This window comes from Sebastes fasciatus, chromosome 22 (genome assembly GCF_043250625.1).
Source record: "Sebastes fasciatus isolate fSebFas1 chromosome 22, fSebFas1.pri, whole genome shotgun sequence".
Classification (NCBI taxonomy): Eukaryota; Metazoa; Chordata; class Actinopteri; order Perciformes; family Sebastidae; genus Sebastes; species Sebastes fasciatus.
In genome coordinates this window covers 10,026,163-10,049,623 of record NC_133816.1, presented here as the reverse complement: position 1 = coordinate 10,049,623, position 23,461 = coordinate 10,026,163, and the positions used below count along the sequence as shown (strand labels likewise).

General features: G+C 43.0%; 1 protein-coding gene across 2 annotated transcripts in view; it reads right to left on the bottom strand.

Annotated features, from left to right (window-relative positions):
* The window catches only part of arap2 (ArfGAP with RhoGAP domain, ankyrin repeat and PH domain 2), a 139,711-nt gene that overhangs the window by 112,331 nt on the left and 3,919 nt on the right, over window positions 1-23,461 (bottom strand). The window contains exons 1-7 of one of the 2 annotated variants that reach the window (XM_074624120.1): window positions 22,703-23,030; window positions 20,320-21,215; window positions 19,726-19,808; window positions 16,505-16,581; window positions 16,129-16,193; window positions 14,667-15,020; window positions 10,960-11,029 (exon numbers count right to left, since the gene is read on the bottom strand). In XM_074624120.1, the coding sequence (XP_074480221.1) occupies window positions 10,960-11,029; window positions 14,667-15,020; window positions 16,129-16,193; window positions 16,505-16,581; window positions 19,726-19,808; window positions 20,320-21,152 (1,482 nt within the window). In that variant the 5' untranslated portion in view covers window positions 21,153-21,215; window positions 22,703-23,030. Of the gene's footprint in view, window positions 1-10,959; window positions 11,030-14,666; window positions 15,021-16,128; window positions 16,194-16,504; window positions 16,582-19,725; window positions 19,809-20,319; window positions 21,216-22,702; window positions 23,031-23,461 lie in introns of those variants that run through there. The other variant, XM_074624119.1, reaches the window with a different exon arrangement.

The following is a 23,461-nucleotide window of genomic DNA, read 5'->3' as shown; positions in this document are numbered from 1 at the left end:
CTGACCATGAGAGCTAGCGACGAACTTGGAGAAGTTAGCAGAAGTATACACGTGTGACTACATTCGGTTTTCAAAATAAGGTGTTAACAAAGGGAACTGTATATACAAAATACATATATGGAAATAAGATTGATTGGATTATATTCATTAGAAGTATAAAACATTACATGTCCCTTATAAATTAAAAAGAAAATACTACTAAATTGTGAAGGAAATGTCTTCATTCTTTGATTTTTGGGTTTCTGTAAAAGAAATGTATAATGCCTGATAATGACTGATATATTTGACTTCAGGACATCTTTGTCTACATACACGCTGAAAATCAAACATTCTAAATGCATTAATTCAGATATTTTTTCAAAATAAAAGTCCCTACAAGTGTATGATTTAACTTTTTCCCATGGTCTAGTGTTAAAAAAGTAAACTAAATAAATCGTGATCGCAATTCTTGTAGAATAGCAATACCTAAAAATCGCAATGCATATCGAATCGACACCCCAGTATCATGATAGTATTGAATCGGGAGATAGGGTGTATCGTCCCAGGTCTAATTTGCATCGATGTGATCTTTGACGTCAACACAAATAACTCAAATTATAGATTTCAAATATGTGAGGCCAAAAAAGTGAATTACCTTGCATTAAAGAAGCCCCAAACACAAGAATAACACACAGAGGGCGCCGTCATTTGGGTGTTAGGAGACATCATAAAACAAGTCTACAAGCTGAAAACAAACTTCACAAATATTTAAAAAGAGACAGGCGCGCTGTAGTGTAGTGGGGATTTGGGCGAAGCACAGGAAGTGCTTGTTGGGGAAAAGCGGGGATTGGGCTGTGTGTGTGTGTGTATTGTTTCATTACCCCCATGTTTTCCCCCAGCAGCTCTAGTGGAGGCATCTAAATAAGGAGGATGATGCACTGGAGGCTTCGTGACCCTCTTTACAGCCTCCCTTGACAACGGCAATTAAAAGTACTGGGTCATTGTCAATATGAAAAGGAGAAAAAAAAAGAAATCGAACGTCAATATCATCCCTTTTTTTTTTTTAAAGTTATTTTTTTGGGGGGCATTTTTCCATTTTTTTTTTATGACAGGACAGTGGATAGAGTCTTGAAAGGGGGGAGAGAGAGAGTGGATGCAGAAAGGGCCACAGGCCGGATTCGAACCCGGGCCGCCGCGGTCAGGACCAAGCCTTAATACATATACCGCTCTACCAACTGAGCTAACCCAGGCGCCCAATATCATCCCTTTTAAAGAAGCGAGGACAGAACGGCAGCGCCGTCGAATCAGTATTCAAACGGCAACGTGGCGAGTGTAACAGAGAAATGCCCTTAAAGTAGTTGGAAAAAGCTCAGAACATGTCAGACAGTAATGTTCTTGCAACAGAGTGAACCGCGGGGACAGTACATTACGCTTCTGCTTTAGTGGCGTGAAAATCACTGGCTTATAAAAAAGGAAAAAGAAAAGGGGGTCGTTGCAGACATTGCATTATTCATGTCGATAATGTCATTATCATTGCAAAGTAGGAAAAAAACAAAAAAGCAGACGTCACTTTTTTTCTCTCTCTCTCTGTCGCTCTTCAACTGGCTTGACCTGAATATTTTCTCTGTGCACAATGTAATGGCTTGTGTGCTGATTGCCGTGCACAACGCTGTGCGTTTGCTGTGCTGCGCTGCCGCCGTCGTATCCTGCGAAGACGTGGAGTATAAGCGGAGGAAAAAAAGATGAAGGAAGTGAACTTCTGACTCCCTCTCGCCATTCTTAATTAAGCCGGTGACCTTGCCAGCCACAAAAGCCTATTTCTAGAGACCGTACAGCCAAAAATATAGCAGCCGGCGCAGTCAGTTAGTTAGAGAGCGGGGGCGGATTGAGAGATGGATGGATGGAGGGAGAGCGTGAAATTTGAAAAAAAAGAGAAATTAGGTTTGTGTGAAAGGCCAAGGAGAGTGAAGAGATACAATAGAGAAAGGATAAAAACAGAAGAGGCAACAGTGGAATTCCATAATCAGAAAGCGAAAGAGACGCAAGCTAGAGGTGAAGAGAGACATCATGTCGAAATGAAGATGCCTAAGAGGGTCAGGGAGGGGTCCTTCTCATATTAAAACAGGATGTTAACAATGGCAAGAAAGTGGCTCAACCTAATTACCGACAGCCAGCCTCGTGCGTTCTCTCTCCCCAGGAGTTTCACACCAATATCTCCCCTCTTCCTCTCTCTCTCTCTGTCTAAATTTAGATAGAAGTTAAAGGAAGGTGAGGAACATGGAAGGAGAAAGTAAGTGTGTGCTTTAGCTTGGTAGCTGATAATTATACCCCAGTATGGGTTAACGGTAATTAATTGTTTTAATTCTACTTTTGGGGTCACGGAGGAGAGAGTTTGTTTAATTGCGAGTTTGTGCATCTGTAAATACTCCCGACGGCGGAGTCAGCGGAGAGAGATGATGAAAACAAGCGGTCAGCGTTAAGACGGTGGATTCAGACATTGCAGCCGCCCACACACACACACACACCTAATGTTTATAGACTAATCTCAGAGGACGGACTGCCAAGGAAGCAATGAGGCCTAACCATCTCTCTTTCTCCAATAACAGACACACCTGACTGGCCTCCCTCTGCCAAAGATCTCCTCCACTCTCATTTCCCCCCCTCACTCTGACCTCCCTCCCACTCTCAACTCCCTCACTCCCACGTCCTCTCACTCTTCCCATATCACTATAACTCTCATTCTCAACCCTACCCAACATCCGTCAACGTGGATCATTTAGCAGGGGCGGCGTCACTTTTTTTTTGCCGAACTGCCTATCTAACTATGTCTCCTTTCTTTTTCAAAAAACAACCTGGTGAACTTCAGGAAACAATTAAGGCATTGCAATTGAGCTAAAACCTACAATAATGGAGGCAGCGTGTGGAGAAAGCAAGGGAGGAGGGTAAAGAGGGTGGAAAGAGTTTTTACCACCAGCATGGAGTTAAGGTTTCTGGCGTCTCCGGAGCAGTGCATTTACAATGGAGGCATGAGGACACCAACTGGTTGGAGCAGAGAACTGCACCTTTGAGAAAATAATCTCCTTGCTCAAGTGTTTCACCAAGTGGGGTTACTTAAGGATTTTAAAGATGATGCTTCCAGGCAGTCATGTTAGTCCAAATCAAGTATTTATAAAGTTAGTCAGCTGAAAGACCTTCAGGTCTCTGAATGCTGACCATTAAAATCTCACATTTTGGTATTTTTTGTTTTTATGATCCCTCCGTTGTTTGTATTTTGATCTATTGTTGTTGTTTCTGTTTTTTTTAATCTGCTGTTAATGTCTGGAAATCACTTTGTAACTTTGTTAAGACAATTCAAGTTTATTATTATTATATTATTATTATAAAATGAGACATAACTTTGTCATTTCCAACCTGGGTCAATAGGGTTTTTCAACATATTAGACCAAATAATTTAGCTCTAATAATTAAATATCAAGGGTGTTTGTCAATGCAAGGCCAGTCTGGTACTGTCTTATTTATATTTTATTGTTAAATGATATTCTGAGGTCAAAAACCAAGAGTTTTGGTATAAAGTTTAAGGTTAGAAGAGGCCCACATAGACCCGATTCTGTCTTTTTTAAGGGCGTACAGGGGGTCTTTAAGGGGAGATAGCAGGTCAACAGTATATGTCACATAGAAGTGGTGTAGATCATCTGAAAGCTGGGAACCTGAGGATTCAAGTTGTTCTAGCCATAAATCAGAAATAAACATGAATCAATTAATCAATATATATTGTGAAAGTATATAAGGGCTTAGAACACTATGATAGAATGGTCATTCCCAACACTCATAAGTTGTTGCAGCAAGTTTTGGGTTGATACCATTTATTACACAGATTTGGTGCTGAATTTAACAATTTTTTACCACTCGAGAATTGATAAAGATTATCAAATAACCCTCCAAAATACCACATTAAACCTGCACTATTTGATTTCTTGGCTACTAGGGGGAAGTGCTGTAACCGCGACATTTACATATCGCCTTATAATAATGTTGATATGGTGAACGTGTCAGCCAGCGGTTCCTTATTTATACAACATTCGCATTTCATTTGAAGTCATGTCTGTGCTCACCTGATAAATGCGAGTCCAATATTCACTCTGATTTGAGCTCAGTTTTAGCGCCTCACCAACTCCTGAGGAAAACATCCGGCTCTTTAGCAGCTAAATGCTCCGCTATGTTGGCTAGTCGCTAAATCTGTCAGCCAAGGGGAAACTGCAGAGTCGATTGATAATTCTCGGTGGGTTTGCCACTACAAGCGAACCCTTTCACTTTACACGTAGTCACTTAATCCTTTATGTAAAATATTGATGAGTGCAGCTTTAAAAGGACCAGTGTGTAGCATTTAGGGGGGATGTATGGGCAGGAATGGAATATAATATTAATAACTATGTTTTCTTTAGTGTATAATCACCAGAAAATAAGAATCTTTGTGTTTTCGTTAGCTCAGAATGAACAGTATATATCTACATACGGAGCGGGTCCTCTTCACGGTGTCGGCCGCCGTGTTTCTACAGTAGCCCAGAACGGACAAACCAAACACTGGCCACCGTAGTTTTGCACACGGGAGAAGACTCAGTTGGTTGCAATCTGCAACCTCACTGCTAGATACCTCCAGATTCTACACACTGCACCTTTAAGGAAAAATTGTAAACATGTTTTTTTTTACTACTTTAAAAGGGATCACCTTAAATTCAAAGTGGTAAATCTACCTGAGCAGTAGCAGTGATGTAAATTCAAACTAGATCTATTTTTAAATGACTCTCTTAAGAATTCCTGGATGTCAAAATATGAAAATATGAAAATAAACAGCTGGAAATGTATGAAACCATGCAAAAAAAAAAAAAAGTAGATACAATATAGATTGCTACAGAATATGTAACATACTTTGGGCACAGGAGAAAATGAAAAAAAGAAAAAACACTTGGGGTGTCACAGTGAGCGTCAGCACCGGCGTCTTGAGAAGACACAGTAGGGAGTAAGCAGAGGAGCTTTCAGGCTTGGAAAGGGAGAGCTTTGCAGAGTCAGACAGACAGACAGACAGACAGACAATCAGGCAGACTGATACACTCAAAGACTGATCCCCGATCCTAAAACCTCATCTCCCCTTTGGCCTCCTATTCAGCCTCCACGCTCCTCCCCCATCCTCTCATCCCTTCATCCCTCCCAGCCATCCTCCTCACTTCCTCCCCTCACTGCCCTGAAGCCAGGCTTTGGACTGTTTTCACAAACACACACACACACAGAGAGAGACACACATGACACCGCACCAGGACCCCGAAGACTACATCTCAGGCCCAGAGCGTTCTCCAGAGTCAATCCCGGTGTTGACGAAATCAGGCGAAAGGGGTGATTGATGAGACGGATCGGATACAAGGCTGCAGAGAGGGAGAAGTGAGACCGAGGATCTCGCTACTCTCCCACGCCACCTCCGCTACCCCCGATGATGACATCACCGCGGCCAGAGACCTTCAAGCTGCGACTGTGATTAAGTGCGATTAGTTCTGTCTGGGGCTGACAGATTCTAGAGGATTTTAAACTACAAAAGAGTTTTTGGAGGGTGTTTAAAGTTTGAGAAAGAGAACAAGCATGGGAATGTTTCAGTGTGGAGGCATTTATGTACTGGTAGTAAAGATCAGACAACATGATAAACTGAGCTTGATTTCATCTCATAGTCCAATCTCTTGTGCGGACTGTACACATTTTGCCACGATTTGTGTGTATTAAACCAGTCATTTCCAAAGACTGGGTCGGGACCCACAGGTGGGTCGCTGGAGATTTTATTAGGGTCGCCAAATACATTTTCAAAATTTCTTCCATAGTCTTTTATTTAAAGGTCACATATTATGCTCATTTCCAGGTTCATAGATGTATTTTAATGTTGCACTAGAACATGTTTACATGCTGCAATGTTCAAAAAACCCTTTATTCTTCTCATACTGCAGCCTGAGTCTGCCTGCCTCAGAGCCTAATTCAGCCTCTGTCTGAAAACCACTGATTCACAGCCTGTCTCCTCCCACTCTGCTCTGATTGGTCAGCGTTTTCTGTCAATCAAACTTCCTCAACAACACAGCGTCACCCTCCCCATCCCTCCCGGAGAAGCTCTCTCTCTCTCTCTTTCTCTCTCTGAGAGACGAGTGGAGAGATAGCAGCTAGAATAAAGTTTATAAACCTGGGCACAGCACCAGCGAAAATAAAGTCCATCCACTGGGTCTTCAGAGGATCCGAAGTGGGTACATGGTGCAAGCTTTTGTGTGGAGTATTGCAGCCAACAACAGAACAAGCGGGTTTTCCTTTCAGCATGTTTACTAGTAAACAGTCGAAATAACAATGGCGGACGCAGCTTGCTGAGCCGGCTACTCCGTGGGCGGGGTTACCAAGCCGGGGTATGGGGTGAGGGGGGTGCTGTTCTGTTTCACTGGAAACAGGAAAGCCATATATGGCTTGCATTTCTGCCTAATGACGTCAGAAGACTAGGAAAAAAGCGAATTTTTATTTCTGCACCCATTTCCGGACAAACGGAGGAGGAGAAAAAGAGAGAGGATGGTCTTTTATGATACTATGGTGGCCTGTAGACACACTGGGGACAGATATTGATGTTTAAAAGACATGGAAAAGTGCATTTTGCATAATATGTGACCTTTAACATTTATATCTGCAGTACACCTTTGTGCCACATGAGAGCCTGAATGTTATATTGTTCTGATAATTGTAGCCTACTTATAATATTGAATCTAATCATGAATTGAATCTAATATGAAAGGCTAGCGTACAATCTGTTTATTTTACTGATGAGAGGAAAAAAATGAAAGCCCGTTAACTCCGCCTAAATGCATTTATTTGGTTGTGATTTATTAAACATATATCTCTTCGAACTTGCAGATTTACCGGTTCCAAGATACTATAAGGTGATGGAGAAATGGCATTCATTCACACACAAATTCACTCTTCTCACGATTTATAGATAAGGCTTATTGTGAACTGAGTCGCGATGGTCTGCAATTTTTTAGAAAGGAAACAAAAGGCCTCGAGTCCAAACAGATTCTCTGCAGCTACTGTATGTAAAGTTGGCTAACAGTAGGTACCATGAGCTACTGGTCATACCAGACGGAGTGGGGTCGTAGCAGCAAAACTCCTGTGTGTATTGTTTGGAGCAGGTTGTGTTTTATTTTGAATGATTTCAACTGTTTATGTTGTTTCTTCTTTTTTTTATAAGCAAATATCTGAAAAACTGACATTTTTATAATCCTCAACCATAAAGGTAAATGTTAGTAATGCTAAATTAAAATAGTGAACGTGGCTGGAGAACAGAGTTAGAGGCAATCAAGTTTAGTTCCACTTAATTTCAGTATTTTTAAAAGGTGCTCTTTATGTTATCCAGAGCATTTAACAACTATTTACTATGTGAAGATATAGAGGAGTAATGGCTACCTGAGCAGAGAATGAAGTCGCTCTCCCTCTGTGTGTGTTGGAATCTGAGCTTCTCCGTGCTTTGTTGACATAGCCCGGCCAAAAGCGCGTGCTTTCAGTGCATGTTTGTGGCGGTTACAGCGCAGCACCCGCCCTTTGGTTCCCCTCATGTTAACAGTTATCTCTGTCAACACTTAGAAATGCTCTCAATCTCACATTTAGCACCTTCAATATTTAATATATGTTAATTCAATATGTGATGACATCATAAATATGCGCATTCAGACACTATCTAGCGACGTTTAACAACAGTTGGAGCGGACTGTATAGCTACTTTCCACTGAAAATAATTGGCAAATATGCTTCTAGTTGGAATACCTGGGAGACAGAAGATGAATAGTATCCAATCCATTTGGAGCTCTCCAAATCCTATAATCAATAGACCGAGATCAACTGTGTAGGTTTTGCACCCCCTACGTCAACATGACAACAATACGGGATGAAAAATGACTCGTAATGCGAGGAGTACAGCGATTGTTGCAGTCTGCGCTCGGTGTAACAGCACACACATACATGCATGTCTCTGCACTGTGAGGGAAAGGCAAGCCACCAAACTCATATTTAAATTTCTGACATGAGGTGGTGCCGAGAGGCTTTCTGTCGGCGCATGCAATCTTCTCCTACCCCCGCGCTCGCTCTGTGGAGGTGGCACTGGGTGGCACGCAGGGTGGTACGAGGCCTCAGCTGGCCGCACAAAGCAGGGCTGACAGAGAGATTGTACTCGACCTCTCCGCTCACCCAGAACATGATGAAGCCCTCTGCTTTCTCAGAGGGGAGAGTCACATTGGCAGGATGACTTTAAAAAAAGTCCAAACAACAATCTCGGTTCCCCCTCTCTCACACACACACACACACACACAGACACACAAAGGCAAACTTTCATCTTTCCAGAAAACTGTCGTGCCTAAGCCCGACAGTGACATGGAGAGTGTAAAGTGCTGACTCGCTGGCCTCCCTGCCGATTCCCACTCTGCCGGCGACGGAGCGTGTCCTGATAAATAAAGCAACAAATGCAATGGAAAGAGAAAACGAGGGGGGAAAAGAGAGAGCGCACGGAGGGCTATAATTAGTAAGTGATTAACGAGCAGGCATCAGACAGGTCCCACATCATTGATTGTGATGTTGTGCAACGCTGCTGCAGCGAAAACGAGCTGGCCCTGGGAAGGGGCGCCGAGGTCACGCTCACACACACACACACACACAACACAAACACACACAGAAATGTGTTTGTTCTTAGTGTGAGATACATCCAACGGTCATTAGCAAGAACATGAAGGTAAAGCACATTATGTCAGATAGGTTATGGCCGCTTGAGGCTCACTGGAGGACACATAATTCATGTATTAAAAGATTTTTTTTTTTATGAAGGTTTTAGCTCCTCGAATACAAATAATGTGTAATAAGCTTTAAATGGATTTATTCTTCCTTTCCAGGAAGCCAAAGAACACTATTCATTTCTATTCATTATAGAACCAGTGAGCCGAGTTCTGAAATGTACTTTAGCTGTGTAACTGATCACATCTAGTGTACGACCAGATCTACTATTCATTTTTGTCAGTTGTAACATCGTTGTTGAGTGATACTGTAGTTCAAGGACAGATTGATTTCATTACCTCTAGGGCTGGCTATCAAAGTTCAATACGTTTTGAGTACTGACTAAATCATATCCATGGCATTAAGTATTAAAAAGAGTCAATGATCAAAACTTGGCAAAACTTGGTCAGATTCTTGTTCATCAGATATTTCCTGATCTTAATCAGAATTTTTTTTCCAATTTGAGACTATATTTTATTTAGGTAGGTCTATGTTTTTTATTGATTCGTTGGCATATTTTGCTAAATGAAAAGTAAGGGTTAGAACACTGTAGTACTGTAGTTGTCACACAGTAATAATGAAGAGGAGATTATTTAAAACATTCTGGCATTGGACGTCAAAAGACATCGTCGGTAGCGATTGGATGCAGAATCATCCAATATCAACTGTCTGGTGATAGGATTGTACTACGGAATCACTACAGCGGCACCAAATTCAAAATATTTTAAACGTTACCCAGTCCTACCGCACAACAATAATACCATGTTGGAAAACATGAATGCAGACTCAATATTTAATGTATTGGATAACATACATTAAATTAATTAATGAATAAAGCTAATGGAGGCTGTAAAAATGCATACGTAATTATGACACAATGCCAGTAATGTAAACAGTGTGCAACCTCCAGGTGTGAAAAGTGAAGCCAATGCTGAAGTGCCTAAAACTTGCATTATTTCTAACAGCCAGCAGGGGGCGACTCCTCTGGTTGCAAAAAGAAGCCTGATTATATAGAAGTCTATGAGAAAATGAGCCTACTTCTCACTTGATTTATTACCTCAGTAAACATTGTAAACATGAGTTTATGGTCTCAATTGCGAGTTTGAAATCTTCTTCAATACAGCATGATGTTCATTTGGTAAAGTATGGTCCCATTTAGAGTCAAATAGACCATAAAGCAGGGTATGCTTCAGGGCGTGGCTACCTTGTGATTGACAGGTCGCTACCACGGTGTTTTCTGGTCTGGGAGATGTGTTTTCAGTTCGTGAAAGTTAATTGTAACATTGCGGTTGCCTAAAAATGTCTTATTCAGCGTTCGGTTGTACTTAGCTCTGTGTCACTTCTGGTTGCAAAAAAACAAAAAGGCGACGGCCAAAATGTCAACTCGAGGCTTCAAAACCGTAGTCCACAAACTAGTGGGTGACGTCCCAGTGACTACGTCCACTTCTTATATACAGTCCATGGTTGGAACATACAAAATTACGAGTATTTGAAAATTAAAAAACTAAGATTTCAAAAAGAAAACTCTGTAAAACTCTGTTGCAATCAAAACCAGTTTGTAGAAGTTGTCACAATACAAAAAGTTTCCAGACTAAACAGGTGGATGTGAAACTGCCATATTTACTGCATCTTAGTCTGCCTCCTCTACACTTTCTGCTTTTTCAACTCCACCACCCCAACACTTTCTCCCCCTCCGTCCCTCCCTCCCTCTCTCTCTCTGATGATGAGGCAGGCAATGCTAAGCGAAATTTCAAACTCAACTGTCAGACAGAAGGAGAATGAAGAGAGGTACAGGGAGAGAGAACTGCTGAGGGAGGCAAAAAGAGAGAAGTCTTCTCCCTCCCCTTCTCTCTTTCTCTGGGAACTGGTCAGGTGCCAACATCAATGTACTTTACTGTATGGCCAGGCGGGTACAGAGAGTGCTGGCCTGTCATGCATGGCGTAATGTCGCTCCGTCCTTGCCCCCATTCTTTACCCTGCCAAGCTAATGATGATGATGCTGACAATGAGAAGGAGGAGGAAGAGCAGGGGACACTGAGAACTTGGCTCATCGTTTGGATTTCTGTAACGGGAGGAATCACTGATGTGTGTGTCGGCATGAAGCAGGAGGAAGGGAAGCAATGTGTGAACGTGTGCATGTGCTTTTCTCGCACTTACCTTATCATTGTTGTAGTAGGCCAGACTCTCTCCGTCGAATCTCATCCACCTCCGCTGGAAAACACAATTTCTGCAACGAGAAGGGTGAGGTGCAAATTCAATCCATCTGGCTCGTTCAGCCAAACCGAACCAGTTTGGAAAGGGAAACGAGCAAAAAACAAACCTAAAACTGTCAAGACGGTGAGCCAGTAACTAAATCTGTTCCCGAACAGGTACTCATATTTCATCAAGAGTGCCATTGATTCATTAATGTCAAGAGTTGTATCAACAGCTGTCAATTAGCATAATCAAAACAAATGGGCACTTTCAATTTGAATATTCAACAGCCCAAGGGCAGTTTGCCAAACCTATGCAAATCAGGTGGTGAGGGAGAATATAAAAAAGGAAGTAAATGATTGATAGCTCCGGTTTTTGAGCAAACGGTGAAGCACCGAGAGAGGAGGAAAAAAAAAAAAAATTTAGTGCTGCCAGAAAAAGCCAAACTAAGTGAGAGCCGACATATTGTGCATCGCAACACTGCAAGGTTATCTCCCATCTTCCTTTTTCTGTATTGTATTATGGATGGATCTGCTTCAGGGTTCTGAATCTAACAACGTTTATCTGTTTTAAAATGGTCATCAAAGATAGAAAACACAAACATAATACACTGGACAGCATTTTCCGTCACTAAGGGGTCACTCTCTTTCTTGTATGATACTTTCTCATGTAGCGGTATCAAGTGTTCACCATAGTTCTGTAAATGCCAGACAGTCCAATTCAAAGTAGTTCACAGACTCCATTATTCAAAGTCCAGGCTTCTTACTATATAACCCAAAACCTCCCCATTATGTGATGAGTGTAAACAAGAGTCAGGAACACTTACCCATCAGTTTCTAGTCCTGCTATCAAAAACGTTTGACAGTTGGAGATTTCTGCAAGAATTGCATTTTTCAGCGATTGGATGTTGAGGATTTCTGTTCTGAAAACTGTTCAGAAACTCCCTTATTGTCAATCTACCAAGAAAAGCCATCAATCCTCTGAATTCCCTAGGTCTCTAGTTAATGGCTGTACATTTTCATGAGGCTGTGATTATCCTAGAGGTCACCACAGGTCATTTTTAAGTTTTAAAAGTGGTCTCACTACAATGAAATGGCTACTATGGGGACTAACATCATCACACATGAATACAATTGGGCTAATTGGATCCACAAGAGTCTCAGCTTTACAGTGAGACCCAATTTATGCAACTCCAAGACTGTTTAGGGACCCCAGTATGCAGGACTATTCAAACACATCATTTTAGAACAGGCGAAAATAACACATTTATACTACATTCAAATAACTGCATGGTTTTTGCCCCAAAACTGCATGTGATTATCATAAAGTGGGCATGTCTGTAAAGGGGAGACTCGTGGGTACCAGTAGAACCCATTTACATTCACATATCTTGAGGTCAGAGTTGACACCTGTGTTTTATATGATATCTGGATCTTCACTCTAGCCTACTACAGCCTCTGAAAGACAGTAAAGTGAGTCAGGATCGCGGGTCTCAGGGGGTTAATAAAACTACCACACCGGATCCTATACTGTACTTTGCCATCTTTGGATCGGTGGTAGCTAATCCTAAATATGAGGGGTAAGCCATTTCCGTCTGTACACTGTTGGCCAAATGTCTTATCCTACAGCAGTGGAAGTCAGAGGCTAGCCCTCTATTCCAGCTGTGGCTCAGGGATCTGGGGAATGTGCTTCGCATGGAGAGACTTCGCTATAAATTTACTAACAGATAACATCTTCCTGAAAATGTGGCAACCCCTATTCGATAAATGGACGGCTACCTGTGATAAGGCTCACGCTTAGAGTGGGAAATACATCATACGAGACTATGATTCAATCCAATGCATATTGACACACAGTGTGCATCATGTTGGCTGTCAACATTTCTGTCGTTTCATTATTATTATCATTATTATTTTTTCTTTCCTTTCCATTTTTTGTGGGATTTTTTTTGTTTGTTTGTTTCTTTTGCTATCTCCTCTCTCTCCTTATTTCCTATTATTATTACAGTATTATTTAATTTGTATGTATACATCCATTCTTGAAAACAACAGACAGATGGTGGTGAAGACTTAGGTTCCTGTGTCCACCAAAGCATTTGTTTTTCCCAGCTGAAAACAGCAGGCGCTCTCCTGAAAACGCTCAGCACTTGGGAGCACTTTGCAGTCGCAGCGTTTTTTTTCAGTTGAGCTTTGGTTGCGTCTGGTTGCTATGATACGGAATATTCCTGGAAGCAAACATGTTGGTACGAAGTACAGTACATGCTCTGGACCTGCCGGTCTACGTGGGTTCATGAGATTTTGTAGGAGGAGGAAACATCTCGGCGATCATTCGGTTCAGATTCAGGTTAAAATCAACTTTACTATCCCACACGGGGAAATTTGTTTGGTCCAGTGCTCCAGACATGAGGACAACATAAAGTCCACAGTAAAAAAATAAGACCACAACATAATTGTAATAATACAAATCACATTTGATCACGTCTTTGTGGTAGGCTATTTGTCCCGCCCCTCCTCCACTGTGATTTGGACGGCTGGGTGAAAGTGACAGTGACGAGCGGAGCGTCTTACCCAAGGTTGAACATTTTTCAACTCTCAACTGCATAGCTCGGCGCAGAAAAAGGTTTTGGTGGACCCTTAAAGAGGACCTATTATGCTTTAGTGCTTTTATCTTTCCTTTAGTGTGGTATATATTTTTTGGGCATGTAAAATTCTGCAAAATTACAAAGCTGAAAGTCCACGCCAAAGGGAGTTACTCACCCCCACAGAAACACTGCTCCTGAACTGCCTAAAACGCCTTGTTTGAAGTCCCACCTTTTCTTCTGTAACTTGGTGATGTCACCAAGTAACACATTTTTATAACGGCTAGTTTGGCACACCCTCAAAGCTAGTTAGAGCGGAGCTGGATCGGACCCTGAAGAGCTTGGTTCGGTTGACCAATCACAAGAGAGTGGGCCAGCTGACCAATCAGAGCAGACTGGGCTTTTTGAGCTCAAACAGAGCGTTTCAGACAGAGGGTGAAAAGAGGAGCTGCAGCACAGCCGGTATGAGAAAAATAAAGTGTTTTTGTTAACATTAAAGCATGTAAACATGTTTTAGTAGAAACCCAAAATGCAAGTATGCACCTGGAAATGAGCACAATATGTCCTCTTTAACATAAATTATTTACAAAAACCTTCTCCATCTTTTACTTTGCTTCTTTTTCTCATACGGAACCAACGTGTTTTTGTGTTGAACTTGTACCTTTGGGACCTCCAAGGTTAGGGCGGGAGAAGATGGGCGGGAGGTGGAGAGGAGTGTGTGTTCGAGAAAAGAAAAACGGAAGGAACCATATTGCCTTATTTGTACATGGTATGACTAAAATTTATATAAAAATAGAAACAAGGGGAAGCAGAAAAAAAGTGCAAAATGAAAAGGGTCTGCAAAGAAACAGGAAGCAGTGGTTGACTGACTGCGGTGACTTTCCTTGCCACTTGACAGGAAGTGGCATGAGGTACAGTTTGAGTTGGCGTGTGAAAGGTTGTAAAACTGAGTGAACTAATCTGAAAATGGACTAAATAACCAGAACATACCCTATGCAATGAGGAGCTGCAGTAAACTGGCATTCATGAGGATTTCATGCAGTATCATTACATCAGATTAAGAACAATTATCTCCGGCAGCACTGTAACTCACCCTTGAGGCGACAGCTTGTCCAGCCAACCCACTTTGAGCACCTGGTGTTTAGGGGCTCCGTAGAAGCATGCGTATGGAGAAATATCCGCCAGTGCATTTCTGGTCAGAGCGTCTGCAGGCTCCGAGTAGAGGTCACACTCCACCATCATTAAAGCTCCATCCTGAGGGCCAGAGGCAGCTGGTCCCACAGCAAGACCCTCAGGGGACACTGGAAGATTTTGTTCAAAACTGACTCGCCGTAAAATGCCGGCACAATCGTCCACTGTCGAGTATTCGTCTTTGTAGGGGTCTAGGATGGCTGGAGCAGGGGGAGACTCTTTTTCCTTGGATTGTTTCCGTTTAGGTGGGTTTTTTCTGTAGAAGCAGAGATGCATTAAAGGAACAGTTTGACATTTTGGAGAAAATACTCCTAATTGTTTACTTGCTGAGAAGATATTATCACTGTCATGTCTGTCCGTTTAGTATGTAGTTAGAGCCAGAAGGTGATTAGCTTAGCTTAAGGCATAAAGCCTGGTAGCAGGAGAAACAGCTAGCCAACAAGTTGTATGTTGTTTGTCTTATCTGTACATAATCAAAAAAGTATGAAGGAAAAAGTTTTGTTTTTATGAGGAGTTAAGTGTTGTAACTATTGCTGAACAGGAACTCACTGCACCCAGCCAAGAAATAGTAACAACATCCGGTAAAACCACAACCAACAAACAAGCTATAAAGTGATACTTAAAGGGTAACTTCTGCATTTTTCAACCTCGACCCAGTTTTTTGTGTCTAACTGACTAATAGGGACAACAATTTCTGAAATTGGTTCAGTATTGAGGGAGAGCGCTGTCGACAGCAGCTGCTCACGGGCTGCAATATGGTGCTATTGGGGCAAGCTGGCACCGTCATTTACGTCCACTAAAGGTGCTTGTTTTTGCCATGATAGACTCCGATTGTTATTAAAAGTGTCCGACATTATGTAAAAGAGTCTCGCTCAGAAGACTCGTTCTGAAATCTGGTGAGGTGACGTGTTGCTGGAAGATAGCGGTGGAATAGTGGAATAAATCCGTGGTGGAAACACGAGTGCCAGCCAGGCTGAGTTTGTTATATTGGAGTACAGAAAGCGTATAGCTTAGTGTTATCTAAAAGATGATTTCCACAATGTAGACGAGGTCTTTGAGTTCGATGGTCGCCAGTATTCATTTGAGCCAGAGTATACAGATTTTACAACGAGGCTTCTCCTTGAGCGGGACTTGGACATAATGTCAAATAGACCGGATCAAGCGAAAGCTAAGAAGAAACTTGTATTTTTCTGTAGGGTCCTTTCTATAATGTTGTCAGACACTTGTAATAACAATCTGAACCCTGCCGGTGGTAAAAAAAACAACACTTTTAGTGGACGTAACGTTACATTGATGCTGCACACTTGCCCTCGCAGCTTATTTCTAGAGCTTGGAAAAGCAAGTATTGCATCAGCATACCATACCTCTGTTTCCTCTGTTTTATCTTGTCCTTAAAACCCTTCTGCAACCCTTCTTTAGCGCCTTGGTCCTGCAGAGCACAGAAGAGATTAACATCAGATGAAAAAGAAAGTGTCCATCTTTCAGTCAGACACTGTTATCGTGTGGGCGCGCTAAGCTATGTTAACTTTAGTGGCTAGGTGACATTTCCATTAACCTCAGGGGGCAAACTGAAACAAGCACATTTCCACTCTGCTATGTGCCCATGGTGACAACACTAACACCGAGAGGGAAGTTCGGTGTGCGTACTGCGGTTGATAAGTGTTGAAGATGTGAGAAATGTCTGTTCCTCTTTGCAAAGGTGCTACTCACCTAGTGGTGAGTGTAACGCGAGTGTCTTACCGGAACGCTTTCAGGGTTGTTGTACAGGAACATTTCTCCATAGGGAGCGATGGGCGTCAAGGTTCTTTGAAGTGGAGCTAAAAAGACAAACACAATAGTGGTTTTGTGGTGGCATTGAAACTTGCAGTGTGAAGGCCTAAACATGGTGCATGAAAGTAAGGAGCTTAACGGGATTGTTCCGGTTAAATTTAAATCACTCAGATGTTATAGTGCCCTTTGATTAAACCAACTCATTGATCTGAATAAATGTGCCAACACTTGATCCATGTAAGCAGTAAACCAATTAAATTTGGTTTTAGCGTGCCTATCTCTCTGCCGCGGCCTTTTCCCTCGCCCCAACTGGGAGTATGATCCTCCTCAGTCTGTCTCAAAACAGACTGAGCTCCTGCCAAGGCCATTTCTCTGTCCTGGCTCCTGTGGGGACCGTGGTCGGCGGTCGGCGAAGGCGGAGGAGAAGAAGAAGAGAGAGACTGTGGCCAGACACTATTAGTCTGGAGACCCGGGGCCACCCTGCGTGGGCCGCTGCCTGTCACTGTGAAAAATTACGCCGCCCTCTCCTGAGGATCGTGAGGGCCAAAAGACGCCGCCACGGGGCTAGACACACACATAGACACTGGCGGAGGAGCGTATATGCGCCGAGATCGAAACGCGCTCAGACACATAAAGATGCCTCGAGACGAACGCGGACATAAAAAAGGGATGGACAGTCAAATAAGTTCGCACAGATGTGCTGCTTTTTAAAGCTTTACAGACGCTTCCAAACAGAGCAGGCCATTACAGAAGGGCACAGAGGGCATGTACCGGGCTTGGTAAGCTCTATGAAAGGGGGTCAGTTTACTTGATGATAGAATCCACTCCGACTCAGACTGCCCTCTCTGCGGACAGGCTTGCCGGGCATATAGCAACCATCAGTCATCATCTATCAGCCGACCTTCAGGCCACCGCCGGACGCTACTGTACTCTATTCCTGTCTGATTCCCTCTATTCTCCCCCTCGCCGGTTCTGTCTCCGGCTTCCGCTTTTTGTTTCTCTCAGTCGAACCGCGCCGCTTTCTTTATCTGCTCCTGACCAGACTGTCTCTCAAGCCGCCATCTGGGAAGAGACCTCGGAGCCGCCATCGGTTCGGGGAGTTAGTGAGGAGATTGATTTTTGTTATGAATGAAGCCTCCCCTTCTTTTAAGTCGGGGAGTTGTGGGGGTCAGTTTGTTATTATCACTCCTCTGTGTCATTTCCAACACTGAGCACGGAGGATGCATGACTGCCACCATCTGAATTTAAATTAGTCACCAAACTGTTTCTTATTTCAGTCACTGGTTCCCTGAATTTACTACTGAATAGTTGAGAATAATTTTTCATTTTTAATTATTACTATTTAATTCCTCTACATGATGACAATGGGGATGATAATCACAATAACATGGGTTGTTGTATTGCATGTTGCTGTTGTTGCTGTTAAGGCTCTGACACACCAAGACGACGGTTGGCCGTCGGAAACTTTGGGGCCGTCGCTGAGCGTCTGTTGGCCTAGTTTTTGCGGTGTGTTCCGCAACATCGGCTCTAGTCTGTCGGTGTCTGAGTTTTTTCGGACGATTCAGCATGTTGGGCGGCGGCGCGAAAATTCACCCTGATTGGCTGTTCAGCTTAAATGAATCAGCGCACGAGAAGAGAAACGGAAGTGAGGAAAACAAGCCAACGGGTAAAGTCAAGAGGATAAACACAGATGATCATTCTGATCATATATAGCACAAGTTTTGTGAGCAATTTATGAATTTATGAAACAAACCGTTTTTTTCACAGGAAAAAAAAAAGCTTTGTAGGTCTGCTGTGTATGCAGGCTGGGCATAAACATGTACCACGATAATAACTATAATAAAAACATGTCATTCATTTTCTGTCAATTCACTTATCTTTTCAGCTCTAGTACATCCTGTCTTTTGTTTGTTCTTTGAGGTGTGACTTAGCACTAAAAGTGAAGTCCTGCTGCCAGTGTAATGTGTGTGCTCTAAGGTGTCACAGCAATGTCACAGAAACAACTAAACACTTACAGTGCTAAAAAAGGGAAGTGCACTAAACCGAGCAGTGCGTGTTAGCCGTTGTACAATCAAAAGCCTTAACAAAATAGCTTACAATTACTACTATTTTTCTAATCATTGCCTCATGTGCCGTGTTGCCGCAGAGCTGCTGAAGAAGCACTAGACAGACAAGTGTTTTCTCAATGAGATTTGTCGCGTGAAAGAAACTTATTTTTAAGAGGAGGTGTCGCGGTGTTAATTAAAATTCTGTCAGCCTCCCAACAGTGACTACGCTGCTCTTTTTTTTTTTCTCTTCCAAGTTTTGGATCTCATCTCTGAATAAACTCTTCAGTAAAATGATATGTCAAATAACGCCTTGCTAGGCCTCGCTGTGAAGGGAGATTTAGCTTGCTTGTGGAGCTCCCCGTTTCCCTGCTCTGGGACCGTCTTGGCTCCCTCTCTTCCTCCGTCTCTCAGCCTGTTTTGCATCCATCTCCTCTCTTCCTTCCTCCCAACCCACTTCACTGTCTTGCCGCTCTCTCAAGTCTCACTCCCCGACTTGTTCCGTACAGAGAAAAAGTTGGAAAAAAAACAAGGCATACCAAGAGACTGCTGCGGCGCACGGAACAAGGAAGGAAGGGGAAGAAAAAAAAAAGTGCGTGAGGGGAGATTACGTGTAGAAAACGGACAGAAAACTGTTGATATGATGCCACAATGTGGTCAGATATGGTCCCAAAAAGACTGTTCACAGGTGTTTCACACACATTCACGCAGACTGTTGTGACGGCGAAGCGTCACATAAACCTGGGAGAACGCATCTACCTCAGCACAGACGGCAGCTCACGTAGCGTCTCGTAAGATGAGACATGAGGGTCGACTACGCCCAGTAAATACAGCGAGGCAACGGGAGGAATTCAGAACGGATTTGTACTGGTTGTACTACAAGCCTGTGTGTTGTTAGCAAAGTTAAACAACTTCTAAAAAACTTGGGCGACAGGAATACACACCAGGGTCTCGCTGAGGGACAAGATGTGAGAGAGCATATTCCCCGCGAGATGGGGGCGACGCCGTTTCCCACGATGCAACCCCACCCCCACCCACCCTCATCTCCTCTCCCTTCTTTCATCCGGGCAAACAACACTCCGCTGCCGAATGAAATATTCATGGCAGAGATGATGAAGCGGATGCATCTGAAAAAAGACGGCGTACCTTTCTGTACGCCGTTTGCACCGATGGGACCATCGGAGCCGGTCGGGCGTTCGGGGCTGGTTGTTTGCGCCGGTGGTGCGCTCCTGAGGAGGAAGGGAAAATCAGTGAATTAGAACCACCAAATGCAACACGTGGGAAAAATAGGTTAACGTCATTTAAAACAGAAAGAGGCCTTCGAAATAGAGAAGTGGAACTGAAAGTTAGTTTCACAGTTCAAAAGTTGAACAATGTAAAGCATGAGGGGTATTAATGTACGTGGAATGCACAATTGAATATGAAATGAGAGGCCTCGGGTGCTCCGTCAGTTTAAATCTGAATGCAAAAGAGGGAAAGTCTTGTTTCATTCATGCCGTGGCGGCGTGCATATTTCATTCCTCCAGGTGCTCCTCTCACTTGTTTGATTAGTTCTCAACTGCTCATAAACTTCCATTAAGTCAAACTTTATGCTCAAAGGAATAGTTCAACCGTTTTGGAAAGCAAACGTCTCTGCTTTCTTGCTAAGTGAGAAGATTGATACCGCTCTCATGTTCGCTAGTAGCTTAAGCGCCTCTCATCCAACTCTCTACGACAAAGTGAATAAGCACAATGGTTTACCTGTCCTGAAGTGGCGGTAGGGTCCGATTGGGGATCTCAGGGACGGGCCGGTGCCTCAGCCGGTAGGAGCGAGTGAGCCGTGGACCTACAGGAACCTTAAAGGCGGGCTGTGCCTCATAGATGGAGTTTTCCACCATGTCACCTTGAAAACCAAAATTGTCTTCAGTGAGCGTTGGCCGGGGGTCTTCAGCCACACAGGGGAAGGAGTCGGCGCTAGACGGCGAGGGATCCTCTGGGGAAATCTCCCAGTCTGAGGGTATTTCTGATATGGAGAGGGACTCGCTGCTGCTGCTGCTGCTGGAGGAGAAGGACGTGGAGGCTGGGATGTGGGTATGTCTAGGTAGGGATGTTTGGATGTTCTGGGGATTGCGCGGGGCCGGTTGAGGCAGGCGAAAGTATCTGCTGTCTGGGACGTCCTTAACTTCTGCTCCAAGTCCGGCTCCTGGAGGCAAAGTCTGACTCCCCTCCGACTCATACTCCCTCCTCTCCTTTTGTTGATGTTGACACGAAGCCCCCCGCTTTTTATCCTTCAGGAAGATATGTCTCGGGTGTGGCACGGGCTTCCTCCGCCGCCTCCCGTTCTCTCCCTCTCCCTCGTCATCTTCCTCTCCGCCGCTCGGCTGCTTCACCCCCAGAGCTTCCAAACTCCGGAGGATGCGCCTACGGTGGCCCGTCGGAAACACGTTAAGCTCCAGGAGGTGCTCATCGGTGAGGTCCTTGCAGTCCAGAATAGTTTGATAGCCTCTTTGCCGGAAATATGAGGTGTATTGGGACAGGCGGAGGCTGCACAGCCACTCCACAATCTCCTGGCTGGGCTCTGGAGGCGCCAACATGATGCTCCGGTCTCACCTCTGCCACATCGGGACCTTCAGAAGATGTAGTAGTCCGGCTTTAAACTGTGGACACAAAAAAAAAGATAAAAAAAATATGTGAAGGGAGAAGAAACATACTGTAAACTTAAGGAAGTGCCGTCAAACAGAATTTTAATCTTTGCCTGACTCCAGACAAAAGTCTTAACCTATGAAACGTCCATCGACTCTAACAGTAATACTTTAAAATAACTGTTAGGCTCTAATGATGTGCATTTTTCTACGCGCCAAAGTGGATATTGATTACGTCTTAGAGGGAAGTTCTGGAGCTGAAAATGTATTCAAGGGTTGAATTCTACCTTCTTACCACTTTGATGACATTACTGGACCTCATCAAAGGAAACATTTTAGGAAATACACTTATTCGCTTTCTTACCAAGAGTTAGATGAGAAGATCGATACCACTAGAGCTGCACCGATTAATCCATTAGTTGTCAAAAGTCAAAATTCTCTGATTCCAGCTTCTTAAATGTGAATATTTTCTGGTTTCTTTACTCCTCTATGACAGTAAACTGAATATCTTTGAGGTGTGGACAAAACAAGACATTTGAGGACGTCATTTTTGGGCTTTTGGAAACACTGTAGCAAACATTTTATAGACCAAACAACTAACGGATTAATCGAGAAAATAATCGACAGATTAAATCGACAATGAAAGCAATCGTTAGTTGCAGCCTCAAAAGTGTAAATACACGTTGTGGTTTTAAACTCCAGGAGGTCACCACAACAGGCGAGGTAATAGTTTGAGGCAATTGACGTTGAAAATATGTTTAATCGATGTATATTATACGTCTATTTGTCTGTAGATGTTTGGTTTAGATCGAGGTTATTCAAGGATGAAAGTGAAAGTTAAGTAGACGTCTAGTCTAGACTAAAAAAATAAAGTTTCTACTGTTAACGTGAGGGTGTGCAGTGTTTGTTAAATATTTACTGTTTTTATGCATTTTTAAAATATGTAATGATGTCTTTAAAATATGGTCTAAAACCAGGCTGTATGTACCCAATAAATAATGTGGTCTATATCAAAGCTAGAGCATAGAGGTGATGTTGAAAAGACATCTATTGCTCAGTCCCTGTAAAACCACAAATGTGTCGTTTTTGTACAAATTCAAAAACAAATTTTAATGGCAGAGCTTTAAAAGGTGCTGGTATGTGGATTTTTCTTCTTTTTTTTTACCCCTGCTTCAAGCCTTTAAGCTGAGCTGAGCTAACGGTCTCCTGGCTGTAGCTTCATATTTACCTTGCAGACATGAGATAAACATTGATATTGTCATGTAATCTCAGCAACACAGCGAACAAGCCTATTTCCCAAAAATGTCTACTCCTTCAAGCTTACTGTGAAAAGATCCAAAATGCATGTGCATGTGCATTTAAGTGAGCAAACGTGCCCCAGCCAACAAAACCAAAAATCTAAATTTGTAACATGAAACAGCAGGAAACCGCAATACCTATGAGGAAATAGCGTGCCATCGCTATAGCGTGGCTCTAAGGTCAGGTTTTGGTTAGAGACTTACCTCTTTAAGGTCTCATGTTTGAATCAAACAACAACACAAAGTGGATTTCTGCAGAGAGGCCGACTGACATCTTTGTCTCCTTCTTTTTTTTTATCCCCACAGCAGAGTTTAAAGATCCAAGCTTTACATCACAGCTGGCAACATATAACAACCCTAAGAAACAGCAAGCTATTGTTAAATGTCCGTTTCCTCGCGCTTTCACACCATCTCGTCAAAGTCGTGATGAATTGTGTGTCTCTCTCTTATCGCTTACAGATTCACACTTCAAAACTCACAGGAAGATGCATCAACATCTTGCCATGTCCACTTCTCTTTTGAGTTTGCAAGCCTACGGTGCAGAGGGGAATTGACTTGTTACTTCTGCTTTCAAGTAAACACAACCTGCATATTGCATATACATACATTTAAATGAGCTATTAGTTCACAGAATAAAAACATGAACAGAAACTAGATATCTTATATACTGTATGAACCTGATAAGATTATAGCATCTCTTCCCCTTTCATATATTTTTGCACAACAATCTGATATGATAGTTGTGTAAAAAAAGAAAGTATGCACGCTCAAAGGCAAAAATTATTTTTCTCAGGATGTTCTTGTATGCTCAGATGTCTTTTAAAGCAGACCCTTTTTCATCTTGTGAGCACATCACACATTGGCTGCTACACTGCTTTGCATTTTTTAGCACCGAGCACACGGCCCCAGCTCCACACAACTCTATATTAAGTCCTCACCACACACTCTATCAGACCTGAACCA